The following is a 14,580-nucleotide window of genomic DNA, read 5'->3' on the forward strand; positions in this document are numbered from 1 at the left end:
GGCCTTGTTGGAATAGGTGTGGTCTTGTTGCTGGGAGTATGTCACTGTGTAGATGGGCTATGAGATCTCATATATGCTTAACATATATGGTGAAGGAGGCTAAAGAGATGCCTCAGTGGTTAAAGAAATTGGTTGCTCCTCTAGAGGACCCAAGTTTGGTTCCCAGCACCCACATGACCGTTTACAACCATCTATAACTCTACACCCAACATTCTCTCTTGGAATCCACAGACAACAGGCACATACACATGCATGCATGCAAAACACCCATATGTAAGAAAAAAAGTTAAAAGTTAAGGCCAGGTGTTGGTGGCAGAACATGTCTTTAATCCCAGTACTTGGAAGGCAGAATCAGGTGGATCTCTGAGTTCGAGGCTAGCCTGATCTACAGAGTGAGTTCCAGGATAACCAGGGCTACACTGAGAGGCCTTTCTCAAGTAAATAAGTAAAGAAAGAAAGAAAGAAGGAAGGAAAGAAAGAAAGAAAGAAAGAAAGAAAGAAAGAAGGAAGGAAGGAAGGAAGGAAGGAAGGAAGGAAGGAAGGAAGGAAAGAAAGAAAGAAGGTTAATTTTTTTAAAAAAAAACATGATGAAAATTAAAGTGAACTAAAATGCCCAACTAAATATAAAGGGGGGAAGCTGTGGCTGGGCAGGGCAGCACAGACCTATAGCCTCAGCAGCCACAGGAGGATCCAGAACCAGATAGTGTGAACTATATAGAGATATTTGTCTTTTAAAAAGGAAGGCACTGGGGGATGGGAGGAGTCCAGAAAGCAGTCTCAAGGGATAAAGGCTTGATCCTGTGATGTTAATTTCTGGAAACTTTTAATTGTGATGTAAGTTCAGACCTCATGGGAAACTTGAAACATTCTAAGATCTGTACTGTGTTCTTCAGGCAGATAGCTGTCCCCACTGGCTGTACCATTCTCTCCAGAAATACATATTTGCATATCACATTATTTTGAAACATTTGAGGGCAAATGGGTGATATTTTGCTTCCTTTAGCTCTTAAGTCCTTCATTGTGTATTTCTGGGGAAACATTTACCAGAATATAATCGTAAAAGATTTAACCCTGATCTGTTGCTATATGTAGTCCTTATCTAGAGGCCTCGATAAAACCCTTAGTAGCTTCCTTTCCTTCTCCATTTCCTCTCTTTCACTTTTTCTCTTTTCTCCTTCCCTTTTGGCTTCTCTCCCTTCCCCTCTTCTCTCTCCTTTCCTTTCCTCTCCTTCCCTTCCTTCCTCTAACCTCCCCTCTCCTATCTTTTCCTCCCCTCCCTTCCCTTCCCCTCTTCTTCTTTCTCCTTTCTTTTCCTCTCCTCCCTTCCCCTCTCCTTTCTTCTCCTCCCCTCCCTTGTCCTCTTCTCTCCCATCTCCTACCCTTCCCCTCCCCCCCTCCTTCTCCCTCTTTCCTTATACTTTCGTTTGTTACTAGGAATGAATTCAATTGTTATACTGCTTTATTTTTTTTTTTTTACTTTAAAGAAAAAAGCATGTTTAAGACGGACAGAAGCTGGGAAGCCTCTCAAGGACCGTAAGTGCATTTACAACTTAGAATACCTCTCACACAGATGCTCCGATGAATCCTGAAGGGCAGTGACCCTGAACAGGCCAGCTGTCATTCTGCAGGGGAGGGAGGATAGCCCTGGGCAGACTGGAAACTGCCTGTCTCTGGTCTCTGTCAGACCCTCCCTGTCTCTTTCACAACACAGCTCCTAGTCAAACCATGCAGGTATCTGGAATGATGTTCTCCAAGGCCTCTGATTTGAAGAGATTTCTTCTTCTTTGTATTACTGTTTAAACTTTGTATAATCATCCAGAATGTTAAATTAAAAGAGCACTTTAAAAAAAATCTGATTCTAGCAAAATCAGTTTACTTTAACATTCCTTAACATGTCACTCTTGTTTCAAAGAAAAAAAAAGAAAAGAAAAAGAAAGAACAAGAAAGAAAACATTTCCAAGTACTTTTGCTTCATGAGTGACCTTGAACTAATTATTTATCCAACAACTGGTCCTCTATCAAGAAGAAAGAGCAGACTCTGCAGCCATCTGGCATGCCATCCACCCCCATCCCACCCGCGGTAGCAGTGACGTGGAGACACCGCAAAGGCAGCATGGGGCAGAGGGTAGTGTGGAGAGGCGGGCACAGAACACACTCACAGACTCCGTCTGCGAATAGCTTTCTCACCAGGAAGATGTCTGCGTAGCCAGCCAAGGACTCCACCCCCTCCTGGATTCGGGCGCCCCCGGAGTCGTTCAGCCCGATCACTGGAGCCCCTACTGTTAAGGCCTGGTCCATGATCTAAAATGGCATAGAAAATCCCATGAGACATCTGCGCTGGTTATCAAAAGCAGCAGTGACAAAACGCCTTGTTGTGCCAAGATGGCTGGGTGGGTGAGAGTGTCAACAGACTAAGAGGCCACAGCCTGTGTCCCCACAAGCCAGGCCCAGCCACCCATCCTCAATGAGTCCATTGGAGCCAAATGAATAGTGAAAAGCAGAAAAGGGAGATATATCAATGTGACCACACAGAAAGAGGGACAAAGGGATCCGGACTTTATGCCCCCACCGAGGCCACCTTCAGGGGTCCTGGTATGAGGAGGGTTTAAACACTAAGAAGTTTACATAACTGAACAGTCCCATAAGGTGTGGGCCCTGTCCCCCACTCAGCTCCCAGGCTCTCCTACAGGGTCATCTGTCGGGTTGGAAATCTTTCTCCAGGGGACAAGCTGCTCCTCTGGGTGCCTCAGGGCTTCCGCCATTTCTCCTGAAGAAATTCTTGGAGTCCATTCTTTCAACAGTCCAGTAGCTGAAGAAGGGAGTGTGGCGCATGGAGTTTCTTTAGAACAGTGATTCTCAACCTTCCTAACATTGCAACCCCTTAATACTGTTCCTCACGTTGTGGTGGCCCCCAAACATAAAGTTGTTTATTTGTTACTTCATTTTGCTACTGTTATAAATCATAACGTAAATATCTGATATGTAGAATAACTGATACGTGACCCCTAAAGGGTTTGTGACCCACAAGTTGAAAACTGCTGCTTTAGCACATTCAGCCCAGTCAAGCAGGCCAATCACAAGATCACGTAGCACACGAGCCTGGTGAGACCCAAGTTAGATTCCCAAGAACCCACTATGTTAGGTAAGAACTAGCTCCTAAAAGCTGTGTTGTACTTACACACACACAGGCCAACACACCTCACCTTCACTGTGTGTGTGTGTGTTCCAGAAAACATTTCCCTGTACTTTTCCAACCAAGAAGGAGTACCTTGATTTCAACCCCCATAATGTCCAAATTCCTAAGGGAAGATGAGACCAGCCACCTAAAAAAAGCCACAGGTTTTGCATTGTTGAGGCTAAGAGTGTCATACCTGACTCTCTTCAGCCGCCACATTTATTTTCAGTGACTCCTAAGGAAAAATGAGTGGCAGACAGAATGGAAACAAAAGTCTATTTATGAAAGTGCACATTGACCCATATATTAACCTGAGGCCGGTACACGGTGACAAATTTTTCTCCTGGGTCTACAAGCCTCATGCACAACATCCCACAGCCCTAGATGGTTTACAAAGCACGTTTACTCCCATGATCTAAAGTTCTACAAACACCAACTATACTTAGCATTTCTCCCCAGATCATCTCAATCTAGCAGGATTATATCTGGTGAACTTTTGTTTGATTGGTATCCGGGGTTCTGTTTGTGTTCCTGTATCTTCATCAGCAGAATAAGGAATCGACTTCAAGGCCTGCTCACATTAGGCAAGTATACTATTACAGAACTCTAAACTCAGTCCCCTAAAATGTTTTAAAATACCTTCATGCAGGAGCTTAAGAGATATCTCAGTGGTTAAGAGCACTGCTCTTGCAAAAGACTCCAATTTAGTTCCTAGCATCCACAGTGGCTCACAACCATCTGTAACTCCAGTTCTAAAGGATGCAACACCCCCTTCTGGCCTCTGCAGGCACAGGCACATACAGCACACATACAGCACACACACAGCACACACACAGCACACACACAGTACACACACAGGCAGACACTTAAGCACAAGCACATTTTAAAAAAAAATACTATCATACAATCTTTGTTCTGCTCTTTACATTTTAGTATCTGGCCTCTCTGCCTGTATCTGAAATTCTATTCTTGAGATTTACAGAATCTCAAGATAGCTGTGAATGGATACGTGGTTGTGATAATTTGAATGTAATTGGCCTCTATAATCTTAAAGGGAGTGGCACTATTAGGAGGTGTGACTTTGCTGGAGTGGGTATGGCCTTGTTGGAGGAAATGTGTCACTGTGGGGGTAGGTTTAGGTTTCCTATGTTTGGAATACTGCCCAGTGAGTCAGTCAACTTCCTGTTGTCTGCAAGATATAGGACTCTCAGCTACTCCTCCAGCACATGTCTGTAAGCCGCCATGCTCCCCACCGTAGTAAAATGGAAGTCGTCACCTCAAGTAAATGTTTTCTTTTATGAGAGTTGCCATGGTCATGGTGTCTCTTCACAGCAATAAAAACCCTAAGACAGTGGTCTATGAACTTGAGTTGGAAAAAGTTTACATTTTCCCCCTGTATTGCTCTAACTCTTCATTTATGAACACACACATGTGTCTTTGCCATTAATAGAAACCAGAAGCCTTTGTCACATTAAAGTTGCTGAGATTCAGAAATACGTTTCCTCAAGCCTCCTTTGAATTATACCAGTTAGATTCACTACTAAATCTTCTTATAAGAACATATGTTAATGAGTCAGACGTAGTGGCACACGTCTTTAATCCCAGCACTTGGGACACAGAGGCAAACGTATCTCTGAGTTCAAGGCTAGCCTGAACTATACAGAGAAACTTTGTCTCAAAAAAAAAATAATAATAAGTATATATATTACATTGTTCTTTTGAATGTTTTCAGTCTTCAAAGGCGGAGGCCAGAGTAGAATGTCAGGTGTCCTCCTCTATCACCCTCAATCCTATTTTCTGAGATCCTCTTCATGAGGATCTCTCCATGAGCCCAAAGCTTGCTGTTTTGACTCGGCCCACCAGTCAGCAAGCTGCCAGACTCTGCCTGTTCCCCAAAAACTGGGGTTGCAAGCACATAACAGTCATGCTTGAGTTTTATGTGAGTGTTGGGGATTTGAACTCAGGTTCTTTTGTTTTCATACAGGCACTCATAGCCACTGACCCATCTCTCCAGCCTGCAAGCCCTGAAATTGTACATGCTATTTTATGCATGAGAAAACGTGACAGGTTCACACATATAAACCTAGCACTTGGGCAGAAGAACGTGCAATTTTTATAATTTATTTATTTTTGTTTTATTTGCATTGTTTTGTCTGTATGTATGTCTGTGTGAGGGTGTCAGATCTTGGGGGTACAGACAGTTGTAATGTAGCTACCATGTGGGTTTTGGAGATTGAACCCTGGTCCTCTGGAAGAGCAATCGATTGCTCTTAACTGTTTAGCCACCTCTGCAGCCCCAAATGTGCAATTTCTTATACCCAGCTCAATTCATTACACCCCCAGAATACTCAGTGTGTGCCACATAAACTGAGGGACGCTCTGGGTTTATTTTCAATATTAAACACTTACTTTGCAGATCTTTTGAGCATGTGCTCCTGACAGACTGCCTCCAAAAACAGTAAAATCCTGAAAAAACAACAAACAAAACAATTAAACCAGCATGTAAAATATAACAACAAGGCAGAGCTGAAGACCCAGTAGGAAGAAATGAGAAACTCAACATTGTTAAAGGCATTTCAGACATTGAGGAAAAATGGAGAAAAAAAATACAACTCTAATACATAGATTATTCCCCCAGAATAGTTAATAAAATATCTTAAAGAGCGTTTGTGTAAGATCAGGGTAGTAGTTTTTGCCCTACAAAAGTGACTCGGAGCTCTGAGGCAATAACTCAAGCAGGATTAACCCAAATTCCTCCAGTGTCAAACAAGCCCCGCCATTTCCACATAGTATGTCAGATTCTGAAAACAGAGGAGATGAAAGGCAGTCAGAGTCCCTTGGCCCCACCCCATCCCTGTCTGATACTGTCACACTAGGGGCATCTAATAAGCACAAGCAGCAGGTCAGCTGAGGGGAACTAAAAGTACAAAGGTACCATGTGATTGGAAGGAAGGAAATGGAAGCACACACCTGAAGAGGGGACAACCAATGAGGAACCAAGGAAAAGGTGGGGGCAATTAAAACAGGAGTAAGCTTGTGGTAAAAGAACTCAAAGAGCTCCTCCTTCGCCTTGAGGGGAGAAAGGCTGTTCCTTTAAAGAAACAGACTCCAGACTCAGATCACTGGCCTGAAAGAAGGCAAAGGTGAGGATGAAAACCAGAGACTAGAAGCCTGAGTACTGAAAGAGTCCTACTGGCTCCTCCCCTCTCCATAGACCTTGCTGTCAGCCAGGGACCAAGAGAAGAAGGATACTTTTCTAGAAAAACCGGCTAACACCCCAGAAAAAATCACCCGTGTTAGTATCCTGGAGAGTGGAATGAGAAGGCCGGCTCACGACACACTAAGGCCAGGATCCAGCCTCTTTCAAGGTCCATCTTCCCCACTCGCCTCCACAAATCTGGAAAGACCTCCTCCTTATGAGTCCAAAGTGTTTGCTGGAGCCGCTCCTACCCGGTCTGTGGCTGCCTGTTCTGCCCCATTCTACCTATAAGCTGGCATCTTCAGAATGAGAGCACTGTCTTCATCGTCTCCATCTCTTCCTTACTCCCACTTACTCTGTGAGCAGAGAAGGCACTCAAAAAGATGACGGATTTGAATTTCTGTAGCAGCCTTGAGTAGTCAGACATCGTGGTCAGAAAACACAGTAGCAATCTTTGTCCTGTCATTTCTATGCTCCCTTATTTATTCATTTTTGCCCAGCCAGCTCATAAAAATTGAGAGAAAGAGGGGCTGGAGAGATGGCTTAGTGGTTAAGAGCATTGCCTGCTCTTCCAAAGGTCCCGACAACCACATGGTGGCTCACAGCCATCTGTAATGAGGTCTGGTGCCCTCTTCTGGCCTGCAGGCATACATGCAGAAAGAATATTGTATACATAATAAATAAAGAAATATTTTTTAAAAAAATTGAGAGAAAGAAAAAGTAATCTTCAAAATTTGGCAGGCCCAATAGTAGAAAAACCTATCATGAAATAGCACACAAAATACCCTGCTTCTGTTGCTGCCGTGACACTAACTCAGAGTCATGGACCTAAGACAACACTGCTCTCTCACATCCTGTGGTGCAGAAGCTCCCTCCCAGGGACCTCACTGGGTTACAACCACGATCAACAGATCTGTGACCTCTCAGGCCTCAAGGGTAGGCAACCTGGTTACCTTTCCGAAGCTTCTAGCGATGGCTCCCGTTCCTCCTCTCAGAGAATGCTTCTCTATTTTCAAAGCCTCACACCACAGGTAGAGTATTCTGACCTTTCTTCCGGTCCCTGTTTTGTTTTGTCTTGTTTGTTTGGTTTTCTTCGGGTGGGGGGTGGTTTGGGTTTTTAGTTTGTTTGTTTTTGTTTTTAGAGACAGGGTTTCTCTGTATAACAGCTCTGGCTGTCCTATAACTCGCTCTGCAGACCAGGCCGGCCTCTGTCTCCCCAATGCTGGGGTTAAAGGTGTGTGCCACCACCACCCAGCTATTCTCTTCCTCTTTTTAAGGACCCTTGTGATTACATTAAGCCACCTGGGTAACCCAGGCCACACTATGCTAAAGTCACTTGATCAGAACCTTGATTCTTCTCTACCATGTCAGGTAATGCACAGCTCTGGAGATAAAGATTTGGACAAACGGGGCTGGAGGGAAGCGACAGCAGTTAGGGAAACTGGCTGCTCTTCCAGAGGACCCAGATTTGATTCCCTGCACCAACCTGGTGCTTATAACCATCTGGAACTCCACTGAACTCACAGAGACCCGCCTGCCTCTGCCTCCCGAGTGCTGGGATTAAAGGCATGTGCCACCACTGCCCAGCATAAAATAATTTTTAAAAAAGCAATTTGGGTATGACATAGCTTTATTCTGCCTACAAGGTCTTCCTCAGGTCTCAGTGTATGCCAACTTCATCTCTCTTGATAGAACTTCACAAAATGTATTTGGATACTTTCAAAAAAAAAAAAAATCCCATAGCTCAGGGACCTGTGCTTTTAAGAATCAATTTTTTCTACTCAGACTGCATCTGGATCCTCCACAGCCCCAAACTATAAGCAAGATTTCATTCCCCCAAATTGTTTTCTATCATATTTTGTTTCTGGCTCTACCTTGCAGGAAAGCCTCATTTGCTGGAGTTAGGACATACCTGACTGAAGACATAAGCCAGTCTTCCATTGATTCGGCCCCGTCCAGTGACCACGCTATCTCCAGGAAACTGCCAGAGAAAGGAAGCAGATAGGTCAGAAAACCCAAATACTTCCTTGTTGTTGTTTGTTTTTTAAGACAGGGTTTCTCGGTGTAGCCCTGGTTGTCCTGGAACTCGCTCTGTAGACCAGGCTGGCCTCGAACTCACAGAGATCCACCTGCCTCTGCCTCCCGAGTGCTGGGATTAAAGGCATGTGCCACTGCCGCCCAGCCCGAATATCTCTTTATAGTGAAGTTGGCATCATGACTTAACTAAAAACAAAACACCAAAGTTTCTAAGGTTCAAACTTAAAACCAAAGCAGGGTTTAGTCTCTAGCACACCAGAATGAATAACTAGAATTCTCAGAAGAAAGGTAATATAACCGTGAGGTTCCCAGGGCCACCGCTGCCACTTACACAAGAGGAACACACAAGGAAACATAGCAGAGCTGGGCACAGTGGCACATGTCTGGACTCCCAGCCAAAACTAAGAAGGGAGAATCATTATAAGTTTGTGGCCAGCCTTGGCTACACTGTAAGACCCTCAAAAAGAAAAAGAGCTTCCAGAGCAGCTTCTCCGATATCACACATCCCTACTCAGACAGTTCTTCGTGCAAACTCAGACATTGCTGTGCCCAGAATGGCTCAGACAGACCCTGCCGAGTTTACACCTTTGGTCATAGTCAGCAGATGTGCAGAAAAGGGGACTAAAAGTGAATCCTAAGAGCTCCATGAACCCACAAACAATCTGGTTTTACTGACCTCAAAGATTGCCAGGTATATCTGATGCATGCCCATGATTACACACCCAGGTGGTTAAAACCAAGGGGACCATGAGATCAGGGCTGCCCGGGCCACACGGAGTTCTAGGGCAGCCTGTGTGAAATAGTCAGACAAATTGAAAAAAATAAACAATAAAAACATCTAAACATGAGCCAGACAGTGGTGGCGCATGCCTTTACTCCTAGCACTGGAGAGGCAGGGGCAGGCAAATCTCAGAGTTCGAAGCCAGCCTGGACTACAGAGTGAGTTCCAGGACAGTCAGGGAAACACAGAGGAACCTTGTCTGGAAAAAAACAAAACAAAAAATCCCACCTAAACACAAGGCTCAAACTTAAGAAGTATCAAAAGCAACAACTGGCCTGCATTTATATGAGGGTCTGGTTCTCAGAGACATCTGAGGGATCCTCCCATGATCCTCCCTCCAACCTTGTCCATCTGTATGAGGAATGGAACCCACGACCAGTGCCTTGGAAACTCGGCCTGAGTTACATTGCAAAGAGTATACGCAGCCTCCCACACTCACCTGCAGGCAATGGTGAGTTAGGAGAGAACCTGAAAGCCCCTCAGCCCTTCTCCAATGCAACTGAGATAAAAGCTCTATCAACTCTTTGTTCTGGTGGGAAGGCTAGCAGGCCACAGGACGTGTTCACTCCAACACTGGAATAAAGATACCTTGTTCTTTTCAGCAGCCATCCCGAAGTCGGCACATCTGTGTTCCACAAACATGTCGCTCTCCACAAAGCTGCCGGGGTCCAGCAGGAGGCTGATCCGCTCCCTGGCAGTTAGCTTTCCCTACAACAAAAGATCAGGTAAGTTAAGGTAGGTAAGACATCTTAGCAGGAAGGCCAGAGCCTCTTTGCCCCAGTGTTAAAGGCTCCACTGTCTGTCCTACCCAAAGCAGACAGGTGATAGCAACAGACTTTGTTCCAGCCAGGAAAGCTGGGTAGATGCAGTGCTCAGGAGTCACCTGCCTGTGGAAAGTAAATCGAAAGGAGGAGAAATAGGCGGAGACAAGTGGGGGAAAAGAGAGCCTGAGCCTGAATTGCACTGAGAACCCTGAGTAGGAGTAGGGAGGAAACTAAGGCAGGCTTAGTGAGGGTCAGAGAGTTACAGGTGCACTTCAACCAGGCACAACCCCTCCCTCCAGTTCTCAGCCTTCACCCCAAGGCACCATTGCCTTCTTCTATCCTAAATAAGAATCCCTGCTGGAAGACCCCCACAGCAGGGAGCTGCTGAGTAAAGGGAGAGGGGCAAGGTGCTGGGGAGTTTGTCAGGAGGGAGAGTTTCTCGGGTTGGAGGGCATTTGCTTTAAAGACAGAAAGAAAAAACAGCTGGAGATACAGTTCTGTTAGTAGAGGGCTTGTCTAGCATGTGCAAAAGCCCTAGGTTCGATTCCCAGTACCACACAGACTGCATACACAGGGTAGTGAATGCCTGTAATCCCAGAGCTGGGGAGGCAGCAGAGGGATCAGAAGTTCAAGGTCATCACTGGCTATGAGAAAATCCAAGGCCAGCTGGGGCTGTATGAGATCCTATCTCAAAATTAAAGAAAATACTTCTTACAGATGAAGTTGAAACCCTCAATCTACCAAGAGCCTCTGCTCCTTAGGCTCCCAAAACTTCAGCTCTCAAGAAAGTCCTTAGCCCCCATGCCAAGAAAACAACACATACACACAGTAAACAACAAACAACCCTTGGAATTAGTTACTTTAGGAAAGCAGTGAAAGCCAATGAGGTTATGGAAAACATTTACTTTGGGGGAAAACAACCTAACGACTATGGATAAAGATAGTGATAGATTTGAAAATATTCATACTTTCTGATCCACTTGTAGGAAATCTGTGTTATGGAACTAATAAAAAACTTGCTTAATGAGAGCACAAATTGGCCTCCCAACTAAGTCAGCCCTGACAGCCAAAAGCAGCTCTCCAGGCCTATCTAAGTGCATCAAGGGTCTGCTTGGGGACGAAGTGAGCACTGGACCCTGAGAGAGGTGACAGGCCTTCCCAGGAAACTTGTTAGTCCTTCACCAGGACCCCATGGGAGTGAGGGAGAGCACTGCTCACCACAAACCTTTCAACCCCATTCCTAAGTGTCAAAAAGGAACTGTTAGCCTTAGGCCTTTTTCAAACAGAAGTCTGTAACAACCTTTGGCCAAGATTTAAGAACCAGTTCACACCTTTAATCCTAGTGTTCGGGAGGCAGAGGCAGGAGGAACTGTGTGTTCAAGGCTAGCCTGGCTTACAAAGCAAGTTCCAGGACAGCCAGAGCTGTCTTTACACAGAGAAACCCTGTCTCAGAAAATCAAAACCAAAACAAACAACAACAAAAAGCCCAGCTTTTGCCACACTTCAGTAGAACTTGTGTGCTCTTCACAGGGAGCGCTTTCCTTAGGCAAGGTACCTTCCTACTAACTCATCTGGCTCTCATGTCTAGACTCACCAGGCAAGTCTGGTTTCAGGTCTAGGGTCGCCTCTTCCAGCTTGATGCTTCTGCTGCTAACGGGCCCCTCTAGCTTATCTCTGAAGCTCAACTGTGGTTCTCGCCTGAAGATCCAGGCAGTGTGTCAGTGCCTCAGCTGCCCACTCTAGTCAGACTGCAGAGTAGCTGCGAGTTTACCCAAAGCCCACCTGCTTCTTACCCAGTCAGTCATGCCGAAACTCTCAAGAGGCCGACCTGACTTCCTAAGACACAGGTGTCACAAAAGTCCCTGCCATCACGGAGAACCCCACCCCAGGTTAATGTGAATGTAGTCAAGCGATTTCTGATACTATGAGGCTCAGTTTTATTGCTCTCCATTACGGAAGAAACAAACAAACTTGCCACAACTCTTTCAGACAGCACGAAAATAATGGGGTCTTTTTAATTAATTGAGAGCCTACTGCCGATTAGTGAAGAATTCTTATTCTAATAAGATGTGAGAGGCATTATTCTGTTTAAGATGATTTCTAGAGACTAACTTTCCCAAAAGTTCACAGCAGCTAAGGTGGAGCACTGCTGGAGACCGGTCAGATCCATCCTTTCATCCAATCAACGCCCACCACCACTTGGGGACCTTGCTAAGCACACAGAAGCTGGTCCTCAGCAACCCACCCCCGAGGGGGCCCTAGGCTCTCCAGGTGAAAGTTCTCGCCGCGCCCCTCCCAGGCACGGCGCCTATTGGCTGGGAGGCCATGGGCGCCGCGAGCCCGGCACACTGTGATAGGTCGCGGGCGGAGGGGGCGGGGCGCGCTGGCTCCCGGGACTCACTCGCTTGTGCTGCGCGTCGATGCGGCGCTGGCCTCCGCCCTGCAGCGCGGCACGGCGCTTGTTGTCGATGCGCTCGTTTACTGAAACAGGCTGGTTGCAAAGGCTGCGGTTCGTGCTGCGGAGGCCGCAATTGAGAACCCTGAGCCTCGCTCCAGCAGCCGCCGCCCGCACCGCCGCCGCCATTTTTACTCTGCCAGCGTGCCACACCGATCAGTGCACCTGAGGACGCATGCGCGGAAAGCGTGGCCATAGCGGTCTGCGCTTGCGCGTCGTCGCTGTGACTAGAGAGTCTGGCAGTCGCAGGAGTTGTAGTCCAGGCCCAAGCAAGGCAGTATGGGGAAACACCTGCTTCTCAGATCAGTGCCTGTGTTGCTGCATTAGCCATCTTGACCCCCAGGCTTTGTCGACCCACTCCTCCCAAAAATGAATAGATAATAAGCTTTATTCAACTTATACCAACTGCTGTCTCAGATTTTGCTTTTACAACTTAGACATGTAATCATTTATAGCCAGATTTCACAAGCACAGAAGTAGGTTTGATGGAGCCAAGATTGAAATTTTTTTTGTGAGCTAGGTACTGGATGCCAGAGCCTTATGAGAGTCTCTTAAAAGGAAGGGGAGCTGGGAGCTGCTCAGCTCAGTGGTTGAAGTCATTGCCAACACAAGTATAGGTTCCAAAACTCGGTACAGCCAGAGTAACGAGTGTCTGTATTGAGGTTGCCTAGGTGAAATGAGAGATAGAGATGACAGAATCAGGGGAATCTCACAGACCAATCAACCTGGCATATGCAGCAGCAAACGAGACCCAGTCTTCACGCAAAGAAGGTGACCATTCCTGGTTGTCCTATGACTTCCACATGTGCACACCCAAACTCTGACACACACATTAAGATTTTTGTTTTTAAGTTCGTGACACTTGACACAGAACAGAGATGTATACTTTTTCAGGGACCATTGCTTTAGGTGTGAGAACCACTGCTCAATCGGGATTTGCAATGGGGAGAGAGGTTGGCCTCAACTCTCAATACAACAAAAACAGAATTTACTGGGTTGGGGGTTTTGGATGGGAAATTAAGAGGAAGCAGTAAGGGTAAGGAATAAACTTAAGGTGTGCTTTGTTAAGGCAAGCCAGGGTGCTCAGATGTCACATGGGGGGCAGTGGAGAACAAACCTCCAAATATTGAGGGTGATCACTTATCAGGGGTTGAGGATTTTGGCTTAGCAGGATTCTTGGTAGAGCTACACCCTATAGGAGAGGAGCTGGGAGCCAAGGTCAGCTCTCTCCAAGGGGGGAACTCAGTAGAGCCTGACCAAAGTTTGGTCAAGAAGAGACTCCTGTCAACACAGCGCCTGTGGCATTGCTGGGGAACAAGTAGAAAAAGTAAACTGCAAACGTTGGGACTCTTCCCCAGGCCTACTGAATCAGAAATGGGGGTGGGGCTGCTGACCTTCCTTAGAAAGTAACCTCCAGTTAGTTCAGATGCTAAAATCCAGGAATCCCTGCTCCAGTGCTTTTGAAAGTGAACTATTAATGCTTTTCCATTGTTTACCAGGTAACTGGCAGGTCTTTAAGGCAAAGTACAAGGTGCATATTTCTCATTCTTAGCCACAAAAAAAAGAAAAAAAAAGATCCTGCCCAAGTTGATTATTAACCCCTCCTAGGTCCACCTCACAGCCAGGACTTCATAAAGTTCAAATTCTGGCCTGAAACTCTAATGTTAATGTCATTTCTTTTTCATTTACTTTTTGAGGTGTGACCTGACTTATGTAGCCCTCAGCTGGCCTAGAACCCATGATGTAGACCAGGCTGACCTGAAACTCACAGGGATCCACCTTACCCAGCCTTTCAAGTACTGGGTTTAAAGGTGTGCACCACCACACACGGCGAAATAATCATTTTTTGAGTCATCTGTGGACCAAGAACTGAACTATGAGCACAAGTTGTGTTTCTTAGATCAAGGATTGTTTTCCTTAACATACATAGAAGCTCAGTGTCCAAGGCCTGAAATCTCCTGACAGAGCAAAGACCACCTACATCCGTCCAACACCAGAGGAGAGAGCTCTTAGCCCTATACTTAGAACTCTGTTTTAAAAACCTAAACAATCCAGGGAGGTAAACAAGGGGCTAGCTCTGGGAGAATCTGCTGTGTGTTTAAGTATATGTGAGAAGGTAACAAGCAGTAATGTAAGAAAAAGAGGCCTGGCCTGGTAGCACACATCTTT

General features: G+C 45.9%; 1 protein-coding gene across 2 annotated transcripts in view; it reads right to left on the reverse strand.

Annotated features, from left to right (window-relative positions):
• Pccb (propionyl-CoA carboxylase subunit beta) overlaps positions 1-12,565 on the reverse strand; it is a 61,146-nt gene extending 48,581 nt beyond the window's left edge. The window contains exons 1-5 of one of the 2 annotated variants that reach the window (XM_048416945.3): positions 12,358-12,561; positions 9,781-9,900; positions 8,287-8,355; positions 5,585-5,641; positions 2,188-2,301 (exon numbers count right to left, since the gene is read on the reverse strand). In XM_048416945.3, the coding sequence (XP_048272902.1) occupies positions 2,188-2,301; positions 5,585-5,641; positions 8,287-8,355; positions 9,781-9,900; positions 12,358-12,540 (543 nt within the window). In that variant the 5' untranslated portion in view covers positions 12,541-12,561. Of the gene's footprint in view, positions 1-2,187; positions 2,302-5,584; positions 5,642-8,286; positions 8,356-9,780; positions 9,901-12,357 lie in introns of both variants that reach the window. The other variant, XM_085689624.2, reaches the window with a different exon arrangement.
• Positions 12,566-14,580: the final 2,015 nt, after the last annotated feature.

This window comes from Myodes glareolus, chromosome 4 (assembly GCF_982192425.1).
Source record: "Myodes glareolus chromosome 4, mMyoGla1.1, whole genome shotgun sequence".
Classification (NCBI taxonomy): domain Eukaryota; kingdom Metazoa; phylum Chordata; class Mammalia; order Rodentia; family Cricetidae; genus Myodes; species Myodes glareolus.